Genomic DNA, 25,543 nt, shown 5'->3' on the forward strand with positions numbered 1-25,543 from the left:
GTAGTGAAATGTCCGGAAACTGGGCTACGAATCTGCACAAAAATTAATTTCTCATTTTGTAACGCCCGCCCTTACAAAGAAAAGTGGGAAATATTTTATTACCTTCAGTACCAGAAGCTTGTCCTTGTGATCAATTGTCCTTGCAACAACGATCTAAAAGAGTCTAATTAGCTGATTTCCGACGAAAATTTGTATTAAACGTGTGATAAATGTGCATCTTAAAACCCGCGCCATGATGATTACAAAATGATGCAATGCGCGTGCGCGCGAGAGTTTGTAGGGATGTGACTAATGTAATTCCTCCAATAATTTCCCCAAACTGGACGCAATGCCCCGGCGCCACCCACTGCAGTACCCCATTTGAAATGTATATAAAAAGAAACTATACAAAAAAAAGAACTTAACAACTTTTTAAAAAGACAGACAAAGAACAGACCTGAAAAAATACCAATACAAGTAATTGAACATTAAACGATCGCCAGATAATTATGCAATATTAGTTTACAATTTTTATTGTTTCGGGCCGGGGGGGGGGGGGGATTTTGAGGAGAATCCATCTCAACTCCTCATCAGGCTCCCGTCCCACAGAAGAAAAAGTACAAATTATAACTTAGTGAAGGTCAAACAAATAAATGTTGTACATTTTTTATTTTAATTTTGGCAAGCCGTTCTTCTTTCATATTATTACATTTCACCAGGAATGGTTTATCCAAATTTATTTATTAATTTGTCTGGTAACCCTTTGCATCTGGGTTTGGTTCTCTCAAGTATGGTTAAACTTAGCCCCACCCCCTCCAATGTTACCCTGGTCTTTTGTAGCAAAGAAAATGCCTAAATATGGCTAAATACAATGATACAAATGGTGATATAGACAAGCTCTTCTATTTTCTTTATTTTTTTATATCAGGAATGGTCCATCCGTATATTTTGCCAGGTAACCAATGCAAACCCCTAACCTTGTTTAGGCTTGAAGAAAAATGTGTAAATTTGCCTAATAGAAGCCTTAGGATAAAATGCCCATGTGAGGCATGCAGTCCTATTGTTCAACCAAAAGTAGATGATTTGTACCCTGTTCATCTATAATGTCTCATTAAAAATATATCATTGGACCCTAATCAGAATAATCAATATGAAAACTTTGAGAACACAAAACGCGCATCAGTATTCTGATAGTCCAAGGTGTAAATATGTCAACATGCTCCCTTTATTCCAATCACTTAATCACCTTAATTTAATTAATGCATAATTTTCCAATACTTTTATAAGTATCAACGTACATATTCTTGTATATTCATTGTAAAAACCCAATAAACAAAACCTGTAATGATCTTTAATAAGCTTACAATATTCTATAGTGAATCTTCCACAAACTGTTCGGATAAAAATCAGATATACAACAGCATATAAGAATTTGAATACATGTGCATTAAAGTAAATATGATAATTTCTGTCAAAAAAGATCGTCCTTTTGCTTGTCAAAAAAAGTTTTTAAAATTATCATTATGTAGGTCTTCCCATTTACAATGGAAGGTTTTACTTTTGAAAACAGACTTTTTTTCATGAGAAGTTCATGATGATGTCGCAAAGGTTGAAACAGAGAAATTTCGTGTTAAACTGTTTGATTATGTACTTTCTAATCAAAAGCTAATACACCTTTACAAATCTTAAAAAGAGTATCACCGTTGAGTCAAAATTACAATCTGAAGCTTGTACAGAACAGGGAAAAAACAAGTCATATTTAGGATCACAAAATTTGCATACCTAATTGAAAAATGTACACCCACACCGACTTTTTTGGGCCTTTATATTTCTCCATGTAAAGCTCTGTCCAAAAGCATTTGGTTTTGACAGAACATGTCAAAATGTACATTACACAAAAATATTTAATTATTAATGGTAGTTTATTTACACACTTCCAGACCATATGGAAAATTACATCCTCACTTGCTCCAATAAGGTACAACTACCCACAAAACATGTACACCAATAAAGTAAACGATAACTATGGATAAATATGTATATTTTAATTTCAGTAAAGTGTTATAATATACTCCAATGATAGCTAAATCAAATTCAGATATAAGTTTAAATATCAAATATGATATGGTAATATTAAAATTAACTTAAAATAAATTGGTATTTTGCTTGGTTCTGTACCATTTTATGTGGATAGGAAGTAATCAATTAACAAATCTTTGTCAAAAAATTCCTGTTCTCCTGTTAGTTTCCCAGTTTAATAAGATGTAGGTGTGCACTTTTCTCTTATTCAATTCACAAAACGGCAATATTTCCACACCTGGTTGTTTTAAACATACCAATTTAGGAATAAAACCCATTGCACCAGGACAAAAAAAGACTTTATTCTGGTGGCCATAGAAATGGTAAGTTTTACCAAATTGACAAAAATTAATTATATACAATTGTTTACACTGTACTATATAAAACCATAAACCTTGTACATTTCTGTAAGTATGTGACTGATGGTAAACTAAATAACTACATTACATCATGAACAATTATCTTAAAAGGTAAAGGGGACGAACCTGTGTTCACAAGAACGGAGTGCCCATCTCTCTTTCTAGCGATTGGGCCATTTTCTTCCTTTAGCGATGGGTACATTATCTTGATTAAAAAAACTGGTGCAAGATTTCACCGACATCTGGTGAACCCAGTCGTTCTTCTTTGAGATTTATTTTACGACATTTTTAAATAAAGAAAATTTACAGTAGAAAAAAAATGTTTTGTTTCTAAAGAATTATCCGTATTGTACATCTTTCACTAATCCTGGTTCATGAATCTTCTTCAGACACGCACATTCGCTGGAAATCACGATCAAATATTTATTAGCTAGATGTGATTGTAAAGATTGTGTAAACTTTTATTCTTGCAAATGATGTGAGATTACGGTTGCATCGTGTCACAAATCCTTTTGTGCGTTTGTGAGATTCTCAAACGAACCAAAAATTATTCCCAAGATTTAAATTAAAGACATGAAAAGGTTCTAATTTGAAACAGTCGGGAGCAATTTTGACAAAAGATTGACTCCAGAGCCCACTTAATGGAAAATTATTACGTAAAGTTTGCCTGTCTGAAACCAATATCTTTGGGTCGACCCAAGTTGCTCTAACTAATATTCAGTTCAGTGCTTCTCAGAGAAACACCAGTCTGACATGGGTGTAATGCTTCCATTTCCCTAACAGAATATCTGGCAACATCATTAATAACCATTAACCTTGGGCCACAAGCACAATCCAGAACCCCCGGCTGTTGACGCTACGATCGCTGATGAACTCAATCCATATCTGATTCCCCGTCGAAACCACGTCCTCGGGCAGGAAAACTCCACCCACGCGTATGATCTCGGTCTCGTCGCTGACGGTGGCGCCGTTGCCAATACGCAGGTAGTCCTCCGCGGTAGTGGCGGGGATCTCCACGTCGCGGAAGCTGACCAGAATGGTTGCGGCCGATGTGGTCACCACGTACTGGCAGCTGATGCCGTAGATGAAGTCGTCTGGGTAGTTGACAGAGGTCAGGTGGTACATACTGCCCTCATTGCCAAGACTGATAGCGGTGTTGCCGCAATCTGGTCAAGATAATTCAACACCGATACAAATCAGGATACTATTACCTGCTGAGATGATCTTTAGCTGAGATGGTCTTTGGCAACCTTTTTGTTCTGATTAGCGGGGGATATGTGTCCATTATATATACACATATAATCTTATCAGCGGGCATTTGACATCACGTCCACTCTTCTCAACATCCAACTGTAGGCACGTAATTTATTTGACAAGCTTTTTGCTATTCCCAGAGCGCCAGCCTACATTCCTCTGTATACATATCTTGAATTAGACTTGCTGCTTCAGCCTCACTTAGGCCCACAAATTGGACTCAGATGACTACCGAGACCCCTTTGACCAGTGTGGTCTGAGATTAACTTTACTAGGCTTGCCTAGTCTTGGTTTATGTTTAAAGGTAAAGTATATCATTTATCATTTGTGCTCAAAATCTAAAGACAGCTGCTTGACACCTAACCTGATGAACTTTTAGCTCAGTGAATGCTGTATATTCCAAGAAAACAATATTCTAGGATCTTCGTTTCAATTCAAAAGTTGCTAATTAGTCATGTATTGAATTGCACCTGAAGTCAACATCCGGGACATGTTTCCAACTCAGCTGATTGCAGCTGCATGATGTCACGCGCTGAACTGACGAATAGTAGCAACCGCGCACGTAAGTGTGTCATGTGAACGCCTGCGTGCCCCCATTCATGGATTCGCCAAATTACAAACCAACTACTAAAGGAAATGTCCAAAAATGCGTCAACTGATGCACCTTTTAAAATGGGGTCTCTGTGTTTTCTTCTTCAAAGTGACAGCATGCCAGAAAGAATAATTTCACAGAGAGTTCAGCGCCATTACTATCTTTAAAACAAGTTAACTTTTCAACAATAATTTTGTCAGTTAGTGGTTGGATAGCTGCAAATGATCTACTCTACCTTTAATGTGATACTTTTATAACATATTTGTAACTTTACCCATCATTTGTAAACAAATACTTCCAACCCTGTTATTTGAAGAGTTACTTTTAAAAATAGACATGTTGCTCACCATATGAGGCTGCCTCGCAGTTTTCTTGGTCGTTCCCGAATGTATCGCAATCGACATCACCATCACATCTTTCAGTGTCAGAGATGCAGGTGCCCTCGCCACAGTTCAAGCTGTGTAAAGCCACTTCACAGTATGCAGGAAAATCAACAAACTCTGCAAAGCACACACAAAATGAGGCCATCAATGCTTGCAAAGCTTCTGAAGATGTAGCAGTTGATTTGAGCCTAGACAATGTAACCTTCCCCATCAACTCATGATCAAGTGCCCCTTTAAGATTGGCAGACTCCAGACTGCTATGTGCCCCTTTAAGATAGAAAGATTGGCAGACTCCAGACTGCTATTTCTGTCATATGCTTGGCGCTCACGCGAAGACGCTTCAGTTCAGGTCGTTTCACATTCAGAAAAAGTAGTTATCTTCAAGCAGACTTGAATTTGCAATCCTAATTGGTCTATCGATGGCAACAACCGTGCGTTACTAACTCATATACCTCGGACCATACCGTACTACACGTATCACGCTATTGTAAGATACATGCGCACGCCATTCCTGCTGCACACACGTGTAATCGAATAACTGCTGAAAAGTGCGTGTTCCATCTATACTATACATCAAGTTTGCTTGAAGATAAATTTGTAGTACATCTGATGTGTCCCATATGCCCAGGGGTGTCAATCGCTTCTCAAAAGTGGGGGGGGGGGACATACCTTGATCAGAACTGATGCGAGCGCGAAGCTCAAAGCCCTTTCACCGTGGGGTTCGGGGCCCGCTAAAGGGCCCCGAAAAAATTTGAAATTCTAGACGCTCTATGGTGTGATCTGAGGCAATTACTTATCACTTTCCTCCATGCTTTAACTACTATTTCTTAGCAATTATTTGAACATCGTTTTCGAGGTTGGAGTCATTGAATCAGCTACCGGTATTTTGAGCTATAGGCGTGTGGTTCGGAGCCCGCTTAAGGGCCCCCCAAAAAATTGATTCTAGATGCTCCGATTTCTGAACACTTTAACAAATATGTTCTTAGCAAAAGATAATAATTTAAACATAATTTTCGAGGTTTTCTCAGCTAAAATTTTGGATTCTAAATACTCTGTGGTGCGATCTGAGGCAATTTCTGACCACTTTAACCAATATTTTCTTAGCAAAAGATATTAATTTAAACATAATTTTAGAGGTTTTTTCAGCCAAAGGCATAGGGTTCGGGGCCCGCTTAAGGGCCCCGAAAAAGTTTGGATTCTAAATGCTCTGTGGTGCGATCTGAGGCAATTTCTGACCACTTTAACCAATATTTTCTAAGCAAAAGATACATTGTAGTACATAATAGGGCCGTAAATGAGACACAAGTTCAAATATCTAGGGGGGACATTTGATATTGTGTCCCCCACCCTTCAAAAAGTGGGGGGGGGGGACATGTCCCCCTGTCCCCCCCAGGATTGACGCCCATGCATATGCCACTCGCACTCATGGAATAAGTAATATTGTACATATGCCATATGTGCACAATTAAGTGTGCATATGCAGTGGGTCCTGCATGATGAGCTCTAGAAGTCATGAAGTATCATCTACTATTCATGCAGAAAGTTCATTATAATGACCCTACAGATGCTGTGCCAATGTGTGCGACATTTATGCTGTGCCTATTTGTGCCCATGTAACATTTGCTAACCCAACTCATAGGGTTATAAGGACAACGATACACTGGCCATTCTCCGGATATTTGCAGTGTTAGGATGAATGACTCTAGATGTTAAGAAAGGAAATTAGTCAGAGTGCCTACTGTTCCAGAACCCCAACTATGTTTCAGAATAGTCTGCTCACCAGTCGTTATTGAGATGTATCGCCACACCCTTATCCAGAAGCCACGCCCAGTACCGCCATTACTTTCAAAGACTACAGCAACATCTGTGTTGTTAGTGAGATGTATGCTGACCGGCGAGACAATGTTGTCCGTCACACGGGTGCCTGTGTCTCCATCTACGACGTACAACGAGTCACCAGCGGCAATTTGAAGATCCATCACGACAATGCGGAGAGACTGTATGTGAATTACAAAAAGGTTACGTCAACTAAAAAATAAAAATTCTGTAGTGAATGACGCACACTTTCCTATATGAGTAGCAAATTGGCATTGTGGGTTGTGTGTGGCATACTCACAAAAGTAATTAAGTGAAGGTTTAATACACAAAACTCAGTGCTTATATGCGCATCAAAATGACAAAGTGCAACAGTGCATGGGTTTGAACCCTGACTTGGAACATAGCGCTTGTGTCACTTTACTACAGTTTTGTACACTTTACTACAATTGCCTCTTTCCACCCAGGAGTTGAAATGGACCTGTGAGGGTAGAGACCAGATTTGGCTGACTCTGCTGCAGAAAAGTGGTCTCATGGCCTCTATAGCTAAAGTGGTAAGCTTCGTAAGGAGTGTTGCTAGGGCGTGTGACTCATGAGCAGGAGTAAGAGGTTTGAATCCTGCTGTTGTGTCCTTGGGCAAGCCACTTAAGCCCTTGCCCACAGGATTTCTTTTGGTCGAAAAACGCCATTTTGAAAAAGACAAGATGTATCGGCCAAATTTTAAAATAACGCCACAAATCCTGACTCTTGAGAGTCATTTGTACAATATTTGTACAATATTTCTCACCATAACATATTCTGCAACACTCTTGAGGCCTTGCAGCGGCCAAGTTCAATTTCAAAACACGGTATATGTACAAAACCAATGGGAACCAGTGACAGAGACTCGGGGAAGGCTCAACGATTTAACCAGTCACTAGCCCCTGCAAATATGCATTGCCAGATCATATGTACACATCCTCTGTCGTTAAGTGGTTAACCCCCTTGCCTCGCTCAGCCCAAGAGTATAAATGAATACCTACATTGGCTGGGGAGTAAACCTGCCATAGACTAGCATCCCATCCAGGGGACCTACACCTAGACTAAGTCACGTGACAGCCAGTGGGTCTGTCGGGGAGTCAGTCAGTCAGTCGGATAGGTATCAGGAGGAAATTAGGCTAGCCCTCTTGGAATAACAAAATCAGGGGTAAAAAGAAAGTGATACTGTGATGTACTTACTTGGACGAAGTTGGTATCGATGTCCCAACGTGCGTTACTTGGACGGTATTCGCCAGGGTAGTTATCAGACACAATGTCTGTGTGATACACACCATCCTTTGAAGGAAAGTTTGCAGATTGGGTTGGCAGTGTCCCAACACTATCTGAAATAGGGGGGAAAAAGTAATACAAAAACCCATTGTTGACTCATCAGTCACAGAATGTATTACACTATATTACATTGTATTTAATCCTTGATGAATCCAGAATAACATAGCATGCTTGGGCAGTTTGGGGCGGTATAAACAGTAATTTGCAGGGCACTTTGTGGTGACACATGGACTGGGTTAAGATCACAACAGCTTACATCAACAGGAGCCATGGGTCTGCATACCAGTTAGCAGAAGAGCTGTGCTAACAACAGCAGAAAATTGTGCTAACATTAAGCATTATTTCACGGCACGGATGTGCCAATGGTTGCGCATGCATGGAGATTTCTATTGTTATGTCACTAATTTAAGCACCTTTTTTCCTCTGAGGTAAGCGTGCCTTTTTGTGTCTTTACTGCTTACGGTCTCCATGAAAGAGACGGAGGCTATGTTAGCAGAAAATCGTGTGCTTAGCAGCAATATGGAATCAAGCGACTGCAAGTAAAATCAGTTTTAAAAAAACCTGACTCAACATATTTTAAAACTCTAGAAAATATTTCGGTACCATCGGGACAGTCTGTTTCGTCTTCGTTGCTGGCGCAATCATTGTTGGTGCCATCACATCGCTTGGAGTTGTCTATGCACGACCCATCAAGGCAGGGAAAACCACCAAACTCAGCACAGAATGAATAAGAACTTGGGTACATGGTGCCTGAAAGAAAAACAAAAAAAAACGAAAATAAATCTGTCCTATAATGGGTATAAAAATTCAATATTTTTTGGTTACTTCATCAGCTTGTGGTTTTGAGGTTGTGGAGCATGTGTGCTTGGGTAAGGCACTTTGTCACTATTCCCACCCAAAAATATGATGTGTTACCTGCGATAGCCTAGGGCAGAGAGGGTTACAAATTCAATCCACTTCCCCTGCCATGCCTTTAACACAGGCTAGTCACCAACAATCAGGTCAAATTTCTTGTAGGCACTGTGACAGTCATATTCCATCACCAGACAAAAGCCAATAGACTCAGCGGGCTTATCACTCTTCTACAGCCAAACCATTGCTGTATCAAGTTTCACAACAGTCACAGCCAGTCGTCAATCTTGCTTTATGTGAGCAAGGAGCACTCAATTTTTTTTAAACAGTCACTTGAGTTATGTTAACTGCTGGGTTGGCTTCGTTGAATTTGCCAGCCAGAGAGGGAGGGTTAATGGGCCCTATGACCAGGAGTAACAGCAATGTAAAGCACTGTGATATTTGTTAACTTCCCACTGATTTAATTGGTTGATTGAAGGTCATATGATATCAACACAAACTACAAATGACACTGAAAATAGGACAATTTATTGCCTACGTGGATCAGTTATGTAGTCGAACCGAAGCCAGAAGCCAGCGAGTAATTGAGCAAAGGTCGAGTCCGACACAAAGTGCAGCCAGATGGTATCTCCGTAGACTCTTGCCTTGGTGTGTCGCGTGTTGTTGGTCACCAGCTCTGCCAGCTTGCCTCCGTATGCCGCCAGACTGGTGTTCATCTGCGTTTCATCCGGGCCACTCCCAATAGTCAGGACGTCTTTGCCAAACTCTGTTTCAAACGCGCCAAAGTCGACACGTATGTAGCTGCCACTGGGTGCCGAAACACGCCACAGGCACTCCGTGCTGCTTGGGTACGGGTTGCCAACGTCAAAGTTCGGCGACAGCAAATGGTATCTGACTCCTGTGCCGGCCAATACTGATAGGTCCAGATCACTTCCAGACATGCTGCAAGTGGTATCCACAAAGCCTGTAATGACAATAATTGAAAACCTCTTATAACATGCCTCAGTCAAATTTGTTGTCCAGGTTGGCTAAAACATGGTCACATGAGCTGCAATAATCTAGATAAATTCATGGAAATTGCCCAAGTAGAGTGAGACCCAGAGGTATATGTCAAGTAGTCTTGTATATTGGGTATGCGATCACACATTGAGAAAAGGTTATGGAGACCGTTATCACATGAAATGCTGTCACAACGTCATCTTGGGAAGCTTGTAGCAGTATAGTGTCATGCCCGCACAACTGTTTTGCCTAATGTATGCAGCGCGGGTTCAACACCTTGCATATTAGCTCAAAACCAAACTCTTAAATTCCAGCCAGTAGCATTTGCGCAACTTCATGACAGCTCTTTTGTCATATGTTAACGTTGTACGTGTAATCTCCTGGAAATGATTGCATTTGCCTGCAGAATAAGCGCATATTTTCCCCTTGTTTTTTCAGGGGGATATTTTGCAAGATTCCCAGGACCTTGTTACAAAAAAGGTGGCTCAAGCAAAAGGAACCAGTTTTCCCTGAAAGTCTCTTATAGAGACTAGTGCATAGGCTTGCACTAGTGCCTTAATTTTCAAGGAATATATGTCCAATGTATACTGTTCACTACTTAGGACCTGAAAAATCCAATGATACGCATGAACTAAAACAAATATGTTTTCAGTTGTGTTTTGGAAGTGACAGTGTCAATGGTTCCGTTCAAAACAAATTCCAAAATTTCCCAAATATTATTCAGATTCCGACAGGTCCTTTTTTTGTGCATTCAGTCTGTTTTTAGATCACATGTATTGAGGGAATGTTTTTCCTCGGGTTATCGAAAAATACGCAAGAAAAAGATAAAGCAAGTCAAGACTGAATACCAATGATCCGGACATCAAAGGAGCACCGATTGGTATTATTGTAGGCATCCGTGGCCGTGTGCGTGACGGTCGTTGAGGAAGCAGTGAAGTAACTCCCAGACTCGTGGCTGGATTCGCTTCTGGTCAGCGGCTGTCCCGAGTTGTCGGTTATGTTGACGGTCCAGGAGGCAAAATCTGCAAACAAGTAGGAACCTGCACGGAAATCAGAACACCGTTAGTGTAGTTTTGTTTGATATCTATTTATCAAAATATCATGAAAAATATATCGGGATATCCGATATTACGACAGTGTAGCAGAACCTTCTTTCTCATCAATGTTATTTTCTGAGATCACACAGAGGCTGGATGAATTGCTATTAATATTGGGAATTTGGGAACTGTACAAGTTACTATCTATGCATGATATCAAAAGATAGATTACCTGGGACGGCTGCAGGGATTCTGAGCTCGTCAGAGTACACTATGACCTCGGACGGACACTGCAGAGTTGGAGGTTCAGTGTCTGTGAATTAAGACAATGGAATCATTCAATGGACTTGAATTGTACTCGGTTAATCACAAGTCATCTCTAGTCAAAATCATAAGTCATCTCAAGTCAAAATCACCAATCAAACTTAGACCTTGCATTACATTGTAATACACTGTAATAACTTCTTGATGAATTCATAAAACCATACAGAGTGCTGGAGGGGATTTGGGCAGTATAAGTAAAAACACATGTTCAGAAACTTGTAGTTAATTGTTCTGCTCACCAATGACAGTGATGGAGAATGTACAACTAATCTCATTGCCAGCAAATGAAACTCAAGAGGAGTCGTAATTCAATACAGTGCAGTGGGTTTCTGAATGGTTTATGTAAATAAAGTTCTTTGGAAATCCTTACTTTAGCGTACTATCATGTTGCATTGACTAATCTTTGACAAAGTCAAATTGATAATGACACTTTGGAGAAATCCCTGATTCTAACAGAATTTCAAAACTTTTGGGGCAAATTCTGCTCACCTATGACAGTGATGGAGAATGTACAACTAATGTCATTGCCAGCATTATCTCGTGCAGTCAACATGACGATGGTCTCTCCAATGTTATAGATATCTCCCCCCTGGTAGTCTGTGGTCAGGGCGGGCGTGTTGCCGTCGTTATCGGTCAGAACCAGCGGGTCATAGGTCACGTTGGCAAATGCCACGCCCTCATCTGTGGGTCTGGTGATGTTAGCTGGGCACACCAGGTTGGGTGGTTGGTTATCTGTTGGAAAACATCAACAGTGAAAGATTATTTGCAATAAATACTTCCACCAAATTTTCTACAAAAAATAACACAGTTTCCTACAGACTCCAGGCATGTGATGACTGTACACGCGCGAGGCCCCCTTCAATGGAGACACCATTGCGCAAGCTATTGTACAAAGCAACAACTATGATGGATTATCTGAACTACAGCCAGCACAATGTTTTCCCCATTGGAGGGGCCTTGTCATTGAATTGGCTAAAGTTGCTAAAATTAAATTGTTTTCACAAGGGTTCAATCGGCATGGATTATTCAGATACGTAATCAATACGAGCATCATTAATTCAACAAAAGAACGAGTCCACTTGCTGAAAGGCAGTAGAAATTACAGGGATATAAAGTCAAAACAAAACAATATAATCAGACAAAGCAAGAGTGTTATTCATGCAATACAAATAGCCAACTCAATACATGTCTCCTACAGACAGATAGGAAGGCTTCCCATACAGTTTTGTCAAGCACAGATGAGTCACATTCAGATATCTAGCTTGAGTGGCACGTCCAATATCGACACAACAAAAATAAGTAAGAGTCCACACAATACACGATAGCATAACTGTTTTATTCCATTAACAAGTTAGTAATCAATGCAAAATCAATCACAGTTTATCAATTTCAGTAAATATGAGAAACGCCTTCACAGATACAAAGGCATTATTGATAAAGTTACATGCACTCCAAATAATTTGTTCAAATTGAGAACATTCAGTAGTTAGATACAAGGCAGTAATACCACTGGTTGACATTGTCAGTTGAAGCCACCATATTAAAGAAAGATTTGGCTCTTGGAGGCTGCTTGTTCTGTTCGAGCAACAATGTTAAGACTGACATCAATATTTCTTTGTCAACAGGGAATATATTTGTCTGTTTTGAACCAAATTTATTCAAACTCCATCTGGGCAGACATTTTTCTGTTTCTTGAGGTTATACAGTGAGAAAACAAACCCAGAATATTCTGCAGCGTCACTAATTAGATGTCTGCCATATGCCCCGTCTTAATAATTAAGGCAACTACACAACTTGTTGTGAAATAGTGCAGCCATATTTTGCCAACTTGCAGTAGTCCTGTTGGGACAGGATCTGATAGCTTTCCAAGGACCTCTCGCTGACCCCACTTCAGAGGTATGACTGGGGAAAGTGAAGAACTCCTTGAAATAATTGACAGAGGGTTTGAGGGTCACTGAGGGCCCAAGGGCAACGTAGGGTCTATGGTGTATTTTTCCTGAAATGTTCTCAAACTACCATCACAGGATGTGCTTAAGGGAATTGTCACTACTCTTCCCACATCGTGTTGCTTCATCCACCAGACACAATTTATTGTCTCCTGTTATCCGCATTTTGCCTATGTGACATCGGCTGGTACAACAAAGTATCTCTCAACTTTCCTCCCCTGGAATGCCTCACAGGGGACACTCCTTGCCAGAATCCTGCTCTACTTGTCCGTCAAATTTATATTAGCTAGTTGAAGCCGAATGTCCACAAACTCCATAGTTCTTTTTTTTGTTGCCACCGATGCAGGTGGCCACAGCCCCGTGGTGGGACACTTGCATTTCAAAAAATAAACAGAATATAAAAATGAGGTTAGACTAGGTTAGGGAGGGGATGGATTGGGATGGGGTCATTAAGTTTGGGATGAGCTCAGGATTGGGTGGGCGATGTGAGTAACAAATGAGTTTTTCCTTTTCCTTAAGTGGCTCACCTTCAACTGTAACGGTGATATCAAACGTCACAGTGTTACCGTAGAAGTCCGTTACTGTGTACATAATAACATGTGGTCCTATGCTCAGCACGCTGTTGTTGGCTGGTGACGTCATGATGGTAACAAGTTCCCCTGAATTGTCTGTCACATCGGTGGGCAACGGAAGGCTGACAATGGCAGATGATTGTCCATCGTCAGTTGGTACCATAAAATCAGATGGAGGTGTAAAGCTTGGAGGCTCCATATCTGCATTCGAAAAAAAGAAAAGCGTAAGGGACATAAGCTTAATTATTATGGGATCAGGATAAGAGAAAGGATTTCAAGAAATGTTGATCTAAATATACTAAAAGTACCAAATCGTTTATAAATTTTGACGTTTATGAAACACGACTATGTCTGACCTGTCTACTCCTAACAAAAACTGAAAATACTGTGGTGAGAAATTCAAACTTTTTTATAAATTGCCTGAGTTCATTTAAATGATTAAATACATTTCAAAATGGTGATGCATTTAATTGCTTCAGAACTAAATGCTTAAATCTGAAAAACACAAACTGACCTACGATCATGACCGTGATATCACAAGATGCAGAATTCCCGCTGTCATCAGTGACTGTATATGTGACTGTATGGTCACCGATATCAAGGACAGGAGACCCAGATGGATCGGTAGTAACCATCAATGATGTCATAGAGTTGTCGCTTGTTGTAGCAGCAGGTAGGACGACTGTGGTGTCAGGCTGTCCGGAGTCAGTATTCTGAGTGATGTTGGCCGGACAAATGATCACTGGATCCTCCGAATCTAAATGGAATAACCGTACATCAAATGAAACTCAGGAGGAGTCGTAATTCAATACAGTGCAGTGGGTTTCTGAATGGTTTATGTAAATAAAGTTCTTTGGAAATCCTTACTTTAGGGTACTATCATGTTGCATTGACTAATCTTTGACAAAGTCAAATTGATAATGACACTTTGGAGAAATCCCTGATTCTAACAGAATTTCAAAACTTTTGGGGCAAATTCTGCTCACCTATGACAGTGATGGAGAATGTGCAACTAATCTCATTGCCAGCATTATCTTGTGCAGTCAGCGTGACGATGGTCTCTCCCATGTTGTAGATATCTCCCCCCTGGTAGTCTGTGGTCAGGGCGGGCGTGTTGCCGTCGTTATCGGTCAGAACCAGCGGGTCATAGGTCACGTTGGCAAATGCCACGCCCTCATCTGCGGGTCTGGTGATGTTAGCTGGGCAAGTCAGGTTGGGAGGTTGGTTATCTGTTGACAAAGTCAAGGAAAAGGTTGCCTTGAAAAAAAAGAAAGCATTCCCTCCAAACTTTAACCTCAATAAGATTATCTGGTTATCTTTCTGAATTTGGGGTTCATACGGCTGTGTTTTTCTCCGGATTTCCAATTTCCAGTGGGGGGGCGCAACCTTTTTATGGGGGGGACGTGCGCCCCCCCCCCCCACGCTGCCGAACATTATTTGAAGTCATTCTTTAATACTTGAATGGCCAATAACAAAGTACCAAGGGAAAAGGGACAGGAAAATGTCACACTTTCGAACCTTAACCTCCCTTCTGTCTGAACAGTCACAGACAGTCAAAAATTCCATCCACTTCCCCTGCCATGCCTTTTGCACGGGCTATATAGTCATCAACAGTCAGATCATATTTCAAGCTTGGGAGCTCTCAATTGTAAAACACAGTCACTTGACTGATTTGGACTGAACCGACAACTAAACACAGAATGCATGTAAAATTTGCATAGGAAGGTGAGTAACAAATGAGTTTTTCCTTTTCCTTAAGTGGCTCACCTTCAACTGTAACGGTGATATCAAACGTCACAGTGTTACCGTAGAAGTCCGTTACTGTGTACATAATAACATGTGGTCCTATGCTCAGCACGCTGTTGTTGGCTGGTGACGTCATGATGGTAACAAGTTCCCCTGAATTGTCTGTCACATCGGTTGGCAACGGAAGGCTGACAATGGCAGATGATTGTCCATGGTCAGTTGGTACCATAAAATCAGACGGAGGCGTAAAGCTTGGAGGCTCCACATCTGCATCGGAAAAAAAGAAAAGCATAAGGGACATAAGCTTAATTATTATGGGATCAGGATTAGAGAAAGGATTTCAAGAAATGTTGATCTAAATATACTAAAAGTACCAAATCGTTTATAAATTTTGACGTTTATGAAACACGACTATGTCTGACCTGTCTACTCCTAACAAAAACTGAAAATACTGTGGTGAGAAATTCAAACTTTTTTATAAATTGCCTGAGTTCATTTAAATGATTAAATACATTTCAAAATGGTGATGCATTTAATTGCTTCAGAACTAAATGCTTAAATCTGAAAAACACAAACTAACCTACGATCGTGACCGTGATATCACAAGATGCAGAATTCCCGCTGTCATCAGTGACTGTATATGTGACTGTATGGTCACCGATACCAAGGACAGGAGACCCAGATGGATCGGTAGTAACCATCAATGATGTCATAGAGTTGTCGCTTGTTGTTGCAGCAGGTAGGACGACTGTGGTGTCAGGCTGTCCGGAGTCAGCATTCTGAGTGATGTTGGCCGGACAAATGATCACTGGATCCTCCGAATCTAAATGGAATAACCGTACATCAAATGAAACTCAGGAGGAGTCGTAATTCAATACAGTGCAGTGGGTTTCTGAATGGTTTATGTAAATAAAGTTCTTTGGAAATCCTTACTTTAGCGTACTATCATGTTGCATTGACTAATCTTTGACAAAGTCAAATTGATAATGACACTTTGGAGAAATCCCTGATTCTAACAGAATTTCAAAACTTTTGGGGCAAATTCTGCTCACCTATGACAGTGATGGAGAATGTACAACTAATGTCATTGCCAGCATTATCTCGTGCAGTCAACATGACGATGGTCTCTCCAATGTCATAGATATCTCCCCCCTGGTAGTCTGTGGTCAGGGCGGGCGTGTTGCCGTCGTTATCGGTCAGAACCAGCGGGTCATAGGTCACGTTGGCAAATGCCACGCCCTCATCTGCGGGTCTGGTGATGTTAGCTGGGCACATCAGGTTGGGAGGTTGGTTATCTGTGGACAAAGTCAAGGAAAAGGTTGCCTTGAAAAAAAAGAAAGCATTCCCTCTAAACTTTAACCTCAATAAGATTATCTGGTTATCTTTCTGAATTTGGGGTTCATACGGCTGTGTTTTTCTCCGGATTTCCAATTTCCAGTGGGGGGGCGCAACCTTTTTATGGGGGGGACGTGCGCCCCCCCCCCCCCCCCCCCGCCCCCCCCCCCACGCTGCCGAACATTATTTGAAGTCATTCTTTAATACTTGAATGGCCAATAACAAAGTACCAAGGGAAAAGGGACAGGAAAATGTCACACTTTCGAACCTTAACCTCCCTTCTGTCTGAACAGTCACAGACAGTCAAAAATTCCATCCACTTCCCCTGCCATGCCTTTTGCACGGGCTATATAGTCATCAACAGTCAGATCATATTTCAAGCTTGGGAGCTCTCAATTGTAAAACACAGTCACTTGACTGATTTGGACTGAACCGACAACTAAACACAGAATGCATGTAAAATTTGCATAGGAAGGTGAGTAACAAATGAGTTTTTCCTTTTCCTTAAGTGGCTCACCTTCAACTGTAACGGTGATATCAAACGTCACAGTGTTACCGTAGAAGTCCGTTACTGTGTACATAATAACATAGGGTCCTATGCTCAGCATGCTGTTGTTGGCTGGTGAGGTCATGATGGTAACAAGTTCCCCTGAATTGTCTGTCACATCGGTTGGCAACGGAAGGCTGACAATGGCAGATGATTGTCCATGGTCAGTTGGTACCATAAAATCAGACGGAGGTGTAAAGCTTGGAGGCTCCACATCTGCATTAGAAAAAAAGAAAAGTGTAAGAGACATAAGCTTAATTATTATGGGATCAGGATTAGAGAAAGGATTTCAAGAAATGTTGATCTAAATATACTAAAAGTACCAAATCGTTTATAAATTTTGACGTTTATGAAACACGACTATGTTTGACCTGTCTACTCCTAACAAAAACTGAAAATACTGTGGTGAGAAATTCAAACTTTTTTATAAATTGCCTGAGTTCATTTAAATGATTAAATACATTTCAAAATGGTGATGCATTTAATTGCTTCAGAACTAAATGCTTCAATTTGAACAACACAAACTGACCTACGATCATGACCGTGATACTGCAGGATGCAGAATTCCCACTATCATCAGTGACTGTATATGTGACTGTATGGTCACCAATACCAAGGACAGGAGACCCAGATGGATCGGTAGTAACTGTCAATGATGTCATGTTGCCGCTTGTTGTTGCAGCAGGTAGGACGACTGTGGTGTCAGGCTGTCCGGAGTCAGTATCCTGAGTGATGTTGGCCGGACAAATGATCACTATTCCATTTAGATCCTCCGAATCTAAATGGAATAACCGTACACCAAATGAAACTCAGGAGGAGTCGTAATTCAATACAGTGCAGTGGGTTTCTGAAGGGTTTATGTAAAAAAAATTCTTTGGAAATCCTTACTTTAGCGTACTATCATGTTGCATTGACTAATCTTTGACAAAGTCAAATTGATGATGACACTTTGGAGAAATCCAATATATTTTACGACATTTTTAAATAAAAGAAAATTTACAGTAGAAAAAAAAAGGTTTTGTTTCTAAAGAATTATCCGTATTGTACATCTTTCACTAATTCTGGTTCATGCAACTTCTTCAGACACGCACATTCACTGGAAATCACGATCAAATATTTATTAGCTAGATGTGATTGTAAAGATTGTGAAAACTTTTATTCTTGCAAATGATGTGAGATTATGGTTGCATCGTGTAACAAATCTCTTTTGTGCGTTTGTGAGATTTTCAAACGAATCGAAAATTATTCCCAAGATTTGAATTAAAGACATGAAAAGGTTCTAATTTGAAACAGTCGGGAGCAATTTTGTCAAAAGATTGACTCCAGAGCCCACTTAATGGAAAATTATTACGTAAAGTTTGCCTGTCTGAAACCAATATCTTTGGGTCGACCCAAGTTGCTCTAACTAATATTCAGTTCAGTGCTTCTCAGAGAAACACCAGTCTGACATGGGTGTAATGCTTCCATTTTCCTAACAGAATATCTGGCAACATCATTAATAACCATTAACCTTGGGCCACAAGCACAATCCAGAACCCCCGGCTGTTGACTCTACCATCGCTGATGAACTCAATCCATATATGATTCCCCGTCGAAACCACGTCCTCAGGCAGGAAAACTCCACCCACGCGTATGATCTCGGTCTCGTCGCTGACAGTGGCGCCGTTGCCAATACGCAGGTAGTCTTCCGGGGTAGTGGCGGGGATCTCCACGTCGCGGAAGCTGACCAGAATGGTCGCGGCCGATGTGGTCACCACGTACTGGCAGCTGATGTCGTAGATGAAGTCGTTTGGGTAGTTGACGGAGGTCAGGTGGTACATACTGCCCTCATTGCCAAGACTGATAGCGGTGTTGCCGCAATCTGGTCAAGATAATTCAACATAGATACAAATCAGGATACTATTACCTACTGAGATGATCTTTAGCTGAGATGGTCTTTGGCAACCTTTTTGTTCTGATTAGCGGGGGATATGTGTCCATTATATATACACATATAATCTTATCAGCGGGCATTTGACATCACGTCCACTCTTCTCAACATCCAACTGTAGGCACGTAATTTATTTGACAAGCTTTTTGCTATTCCCAAAGCATACATTCCTCTTTGCACATATCTTACATTCCTCTTTATACATAGCTTGAATTAGACTTGCTTCAGCCTCACTTTGGCCCACAAATTGGACTCAGATGACCACCTAGACCCCTTTCACCAGTGTGGTCTGAGACTAGCACTAGGCTTGCCTAGTCTTGGTTTATGTTTAAAGGTAGACTATATCACTTGTCATTTGTTCCTTTTGTTTGTTTGAAGCAACAGAAGTGCTCAAATTCTAAAGACAGGTCGCTTGACAACTAACCTGATGAAGTTTTACCTTAGTGAATGCTGTATATTATGAGAAAACAATATTCTAGGATCTCGATTTTGATTCAAGAGTTGCCAGTATGTTTTGAATTAATTGCGCCCGAAATCAGTGTCCATGACACCTACGAGATGTCATGCATTGAACTGACGAGTAATAGCAACCGCACACGCAAGTGTGTCGTGTCAACGCTTGCGCGCTCCCATTCACAGATTCGCTGAATGACAAACCAACTACTAATGGAAATTTCCAAAAAATACGTCAATTGATGCATGTTTGAAAATGGCATCTTTTTATTGTTTTCTTCAAAATGACAGCATGCCAGAAGGAATAATTTCACAGGGAGTTCAGTGCCATTACTATCTTTAAACCAAGTAAACTTTTCAACAATAATTTTGTCAGTTAGTGGTTGGATAGCTGCAAATGATCTACTCTACCTTTAATGTGATACTTTTATTGCATATTTGTAACTTTACCCATCATTTGTAAACAAGTAATTCCAACCCTGTTATTTGAAGAGTTACTTAAAAAAAAAAGATATATTGCTCACCATATGAGTCTGCCATGCAGTTTTCTTGGTCGTTCCCGAATGTACCGCAATCGACATCACGATCACATCTTTCTGTGTCAGAGATGCAGGAGCCCTTGCCACAGTTCAAGCTATGCAAAGCGACTTCACAGTACGCAGGAAAATCAACAAACTCTGCAAAGCACACACAAAATGAGGCCATCAATGCTTGCAAAGCTTCTGAAGATGTAGCAGTTGATTTGAGCCTAGACAATGTAACCTTCCCCATCATTTCATGATCAAGTGCCCCTTTAAGATTGGCAGACTCCAGACTGCTATATAAGATAGAAAGATTGGCAGACTCCAGACTGCTATTTCTGTCATATGCTTGGCACTCACGCAAAGACGCTTCGGTTCAGGTCGGTTCACGTTCAGAATGAAAGTAGTTATCTTCAAGCAGACTTGAATTTGCGATCCTAATTGGTCTATCGATGGCAACAACCGTGCGTTACTAACTCATATACCTCGGACCATACCGTACTACACGTATCCCGCTATTGTAAGATACATGCGCACGCCATTCCTGCTGCACACACGTGTAATCGAATAACTGCTGAAAAGTGCGTGTTCCATCTATACTATACATCAAGTTTGCTTGAAGATAAATTTGTTATCCCACTTACGTTCGTGGAACGCGAAAAATGTAGTACATCTGATGAGTCCCATATGCCACTCGCACTCATGGAATAAGTAATATTGTACATATGCCATATGTGCACGATTAAGTGTGCATAAGCAGTGAGTCCTGCACAATGATGAGCTCTAGAAGTCATGAAGTATCATTTATATTCATGCAGAAAGTTCATTATAATGACCCAACAAATGCTGTGCCAATGAGTGCGACATTTATGCTGTGCCTATTTGTGCCCATGTAACATTTGCTAACCCAACTCATAGGGTTACAAGGACAACGATACACTGGCCATTCTCCGGATATTTGCAGTGTTAGGATGAATGACTCTAGATGTTAAAGAAAGGAAAATAGTCAGAGTGCCTACTGTTCCAGAACCCCAACTATGTTTCAGAATAGTCTGCTCACCAGTCGTTATTGAGATGTATCGCCACACCCTAATCCAGAAGCCACGCCCAGTACCGCCATTACTTTCAAAGACTACAGCAACATCTGTGTTGTTAGTGAGATGTATGCTGACCGGCGAGACAATGTTGTCCGTCACACGGGTGCCTGTGTCTCCATCTACGACGTACAACGAGTCACCAGCGGCAATTTGAAGATCCATCACGACAATGCGGAGAGACTGTATGTGAATTACAAAAAGGTTACGTCAACTAAAAAATAAAAATTCTGTAGTGAATGACGCACACTTTCTAATATGAGTAGTAAATTAGCTTTGTGGGTTCTGCATCCCCCCCAGTTGTTTCCTTGCTCCCCCAGTTCCCCCCCCCACCAGTTTCTCCCTAGACTTTATCAACAGATGGCCAATGAAAGCATTATAAACATTGATACTTTAGACAAAACAAGCCACACATGCATTTATAAAGCTGTAGATAGTGTGCAGCCAACATCTGTACATTTTGTTATACATTTGTTGTACACTATTCTGCGGTTTGATACATTTCTCCTTCATGAAAGCGACTACACTTCTAAGTTGCTCTAGTGGCTTATTTCCGGACCATTGACAATGGCACGCTCGCACGTATACACAGGCTTAAGATTTTATTTAGACAGCCCCCAAAATACTTCCTTGCCCCCCAATTGCCCCCCCCCCCCAATTTTAGAGTCTGGTGCCGCCACTTTGTGCAGGGGCCAAGTTCAATTTCAAAACACGGTGTGTACAAAACCAATGGGAACCAGTGACAGAGACTCGGGGAAGGCTCAACGATTGAACCCGTCACTAGCCCCTGCAAATATGCATTGCCAGATCATATGTACACATCCTCTGTCGTTAAGTGGTTAACCCCCTTGCCTCGCTCAGCCCAAGAGTATAAATGAATACCTACATTGGCTGGGGAGTAAACCTGCCATAGACTAGCATCCCATCCAGGGGACCTACACCTAGACTAAGTCACGTGACAGCCAGTCGGTCTGTGAGTCAGTCAGTCATTGGATAGGTATCAGGAGGAAATTAGGCTAGCCCTCTTGGAATAACAAAATCAGGGGTAAAAAGAAAGGGATACTGTGATGTACTTACTTGGACGAAGCTGGTATCGATGTCCCAACGTGCGTTACTTGGACGGTATTCGCCAGGGTAGTTATCAGACACAATGTCTGTGTGATACACACCATCCTTTGAAGGAAAGTTCGCAGATTGGGTTGGCAGTGTCACAACACTATCTGAAATAGGGGGAAAAAAGTAATACAAAAACCCATTGTTGACTCAGTCACAGAATGTATTACACTGTATTACATTGTATTTAATCCTTGATGAATCCAGAATAACATAGCATGCTTAGGCGGTATAAACAGTAATTTGCAGGGCACTTTGTGGTGGTACATGGACAGCTTACATCAACAGGAGCCATGGGTCTGCATACCAGTTAGCAGAAGAGCTGTGCTAACAACAGCAGAAAATTGTGCTAACATTAAGCATTATTTCACGGCACGGATGTGCTAATGGTTGCGCATGCATGGAGATTTCTATTGTTATGTCACTAATTTAAGCACCTTTTTTCCTCTGAGGTAAGCGTGCCTTTTCGTGTCTTTACTGCTTACAGTCTCCATGAAAGAGACGGAGGCTATGTTAGCAGAAAATCGTGTGCTTAGCAGCAATATGGAATCAAGCGACTGCAAGTAAAATCAGTTTTAAAAAACCTGACTCAACATTTTTTAAAACTCTAGAAAATATTTTGGTACCATCGGGACAGTCTGTTTCGTCTTCGTTGCTGGCGCAATCATTGGTGTTACCATCACATCGCTTGGAGTTGTCTATGCACGACCCATCAAGGCAGGGAAAACCACCAAACTCAGCACAGAATGAATAAGAACTTGGGTACATAGTGCCTGAAACAAAACAAACAAAAACAAAAATAAATCACATTTGTCCTATAATGGGCAATGATTTGCTGTGGCCTTATGGTCTGATGCATAACAACTCAATATTTGTTGGTCACTTCATCAGCTTGTGGTTTTGAGTCCAGCCTGAGGCTGTGGTGCATATGTCCTTGGGTTAGACGCTTTGTCGCTAATCCCTACCCAAAAATATGATGTGTTACCCGCGATAGGGCAGAGAGGGTTACAAATTCAATCCACTTCCCCTGCCATGCCTTTAACACAGGCTAGTCACCAACAATCAGGTCATATTTCTTATAGGCACTGTGACAGTCATATTCCATCACCAGACAAAAGCCAATAGGCTCAGCTGGCTTATCACTCTTCTACAGCCAAAACATTGCTGTATCAAGTTTCACAACAGTCACAGCCAGTCGTCAATCTTGCTTTATGTGAGCAAGGAGCACTCATTTTTTTTTTAAAACAGTCACTTGAGTTATGTAAACTGCTGGTTGGCTATGTTGAATTTGCCAGCCAGAGAGGGAGGGTTAATGGGCCCTATGACCAGGAGTAACAGCAATGTAAAGCACTATGATATTTGTTAACTTCCCACTGATCTAATTGGTTGATTGAAGGTCATATGATATCAACACAAACTACAAATGACACTGAAAATCAGACAATTTATTGCCTACGTGGATCAGTTATGTAGTCGAACCGAAGCCAGAAGCCAGCGAGTAATTGAGCAAAGGTTGCGTCCGACACAAAGTGCAGCCAGATGGTATCTCCGTAGACTCTTGCCTTGGTGTGTCGCGTGTTGTCGGTCACCAGCTCTGCCAGCTTGCCTCCGTATGCCGCCAGACTGGTGTTCATCTGTGTTTCATCCAGGCCACTCCCAATAGTCAAAATGTCTTTGCCAAACTCTGTTTCAAACGCGCCAAAGTCGACACGTATGTAGCTGCCACTGGGTGCTGAAACACGCCACAGGCACTCAATGTTGCTTGGGTACGGGTCGCCAACGTCAAAGTTCGGCGACAGCAAATGGTATCTGACTCCTGTGCCGGCCAATACTGATAGGTCCAGATCACTTCCAGACATGCTGCAAGTGGTATCCACAAAGCCTGTAATGACAATAATTCAAAACCTCTTATAACATGCCTCAGTCAAATTTGTTGTCCTGGTTGCTGGCTAAAACATGGTCACATGGGCTGCAATAATCTAGATAAATTCATGGAAATTGCCCAAGTAGAGTGTGACCCAGAGGTATATGTCAAGTAGTCTTGTATATTGGGTACGCGATCACACATCGAGAAAAGGTTATGAAGATCGCTATCATGAACTGCTGTCACAACGTCATCTTGGGAAGCTTGTAGCAGTATAGTGTCATGCCCGCACAACTGTTTTGCCTAATGTATGCAGCGCGGGTTCAACACCTTGCATATTAGCTCAGAACCAAACTCTTAAATTCCAGCCAGTAGCACACAGAATGCGACCAGACATTTGCGCAACTTCATGACAGCTCTTTTGTCATTATGTTAACGTTGTACGTGTAATCTCCTGGAAATGATTGCATTTGCCTGCAGAATAAGCGCATATTTTCCCCTTGTTTTTTCAGGGGGATATTTTGCAAGATTCCCAGGACCTTGTTACAAAAAAAGTGGCTCAAGCAAAAGGAAACCAGTTTTCCCTGAAAGTCTCTTATAGAGACTAGTGCATAGGCTTGCACTAGTGCCTTAATTTTCAAGGAATATATGTCCAATGTATACTGTTCACTACTTAGGACCTGAAAAATCCAATGATACGCATGAACGAAAAAAATATGTTTTCAGTTGTGTTTTGGAAGTGACAGTGTCAATGGTTCCGTTCAAAACAAATTCCAAAATTTCCCAAATATTATTCAGATTCCGACAGGTCCTTTTTTGTGCATTCAGTCTGTTTTTAGATCACATGTATTGAGGGAATGTTTTTCCTCGGGTTATCGAAAAATACGCAAGAAAAAGATAAAGCAAGTCAAGACTGAATACCAATGATCCGGACATCAAAGGAGCACCGATTGGTATTATTGTAGGCATCCGTGGCCGTGTGCGTGACGGTCGTTGAGGAAGCAGTGAAGTAACTCCCAGACTCGTGGCTGGATTCGCTTCTGGTCAGCGGCTGTCCCGAGTTGTCGGTTATGTTGACGGTCCAGGAGGCAAAATCTGCAAACAAGTAGGAACCTGCACGGAAATCAGAACACCGTTAGTGTAGTTTTGTTTGATATCTATTTATCAAAATATCATGAAAAATATATCGGGATATCCGATATTACGACAGTGTAGCAGAACCTTCTTTCTCATCAATGTTATTTTCTGAGATCACACAGAGGCTGGATGAATTTCTATTAATATTGGGAATTTGGGAACTGTACAAGTTACTATCTATGCATGATATCAAAAGATAGATTACCTGGGGCGGCTGCAGGGATTCTGAGCTCGTCAGAGTACACTATGACCTCGGACGGACACTGCAGAGTTGGAGGTTCAGTGTCTGTGAATTAAGACAATG

General features: G+C 41.2%; 1 protein-coding gene across 6 annotated transcripts in view; it reads right to left on the reverse strand.

Annotated features, from left to right (window-relative positions):
* Window positions 1-893: 893 nt before the first annotated feature.
* Window positions 894-25,543, reverse strand: part of LOC119727638 — a 51,738-nt gene continuing 27,088 nt past the window's right edge. For 5 of the 6 annotated variants that reach the window (XM_038199608.1, XM_038199612.1, XM_038199610.1 and 2 more), the window contains 22 exons: window positions 25,445-25,525; window positions 25,024-25,215; window positions 23,695-24,120; window positions 22,865-23,011; window positions 22,203-22,345; window positions 21,092-21,308; window positions 20,035-20,187; window positions 18,638-18,988; window positions 17,657-17,905; window positions 17,098-17,343; window positions 16,298-16,540; window positions 15,826-16,068; window positions 15,267-15,512; window positions 14,486-14,728; window positions 10,890-10,970; window positions 10,469-10,660; window positions 9,160-9,585; window positions 8,373-8,519; window positions 7,680-7,822; window positions 6,427-6,643; window positions 4,611-4,763; window positions 894-3,583 (listed from right to left, as the gene is read on the reverse strand). In XM_038199608.1, coding sequence (XP_038055536.1) covers window positions 3,228-3,583; window positions 4,611-4,763; window positions 6,427-6,643; window positions 7,680-7,822; window positions 8,373-8,519; window positions 9,160-9,585; window positions 10,469-10,660; window positions 10,890-10,970; window positions 14,486-14,728; window positions 15,267-15,512; window positions 15,826-16,068; window positions 16,298-16,540; window positions 17,098-17,343; window positions 17,657-17,905; window positions 18,638-18,988; window positions 20,035-20,187; window positions 21,092-21,308; window positions 22,203-22,345; window positions 22,865-23,011; window positions 23,695-24,120; window positions 25,024-25,215; window positions 25,445-25,525 — 4,895 coding nt within the window. In that variant the 3' untranslated portion in view covers window positions 894-3,227. The remainder of the gene's footprint in view (window positions 3,584-4,610; window positions 4,764-6,426; window positions 6,644-7,679; window positions 7,823-8,372; window positions 8,520-9,159; window positions 9,586-10,468; window positions 10,661-10,889; window positions 10,971-14,485; window positions 14,729-15,266; window positions 15,513-15,825; window positions 16,069-16,297; window positions 16,541-17,097; window positions 17,344-17,656; window positions 17,906-18,637; window positions 18,989-20,034; window positions 20,188-21,091; window positions 21,309-22,202; window positions 22,346-22,864; window positions 23,012-23,694; window positions 24,121-25,023; window positions 25,216-25,444; window positions 25,526-25,543) is intronic. The other variant, XM_038199611.1, reaches the window with a different exon arrangement.

Source organism: Patiria miniata, unplaced genomic scaffold (genome assembly GCF_015706575.1).
Source record: "Patiria miniata isolate m_02_andy unplaced genomic scaffold, ASM1570657v1 HiC_scaffold_20, whole genome shotgun sequence".
Classification (NCBI taxonomy): domain Eukaryota; kingdom Metazoa; phylum Echinodermata; class Asteroidea; order Valvatida; family Asterinidae; genus Patiria; species Patiria miniata.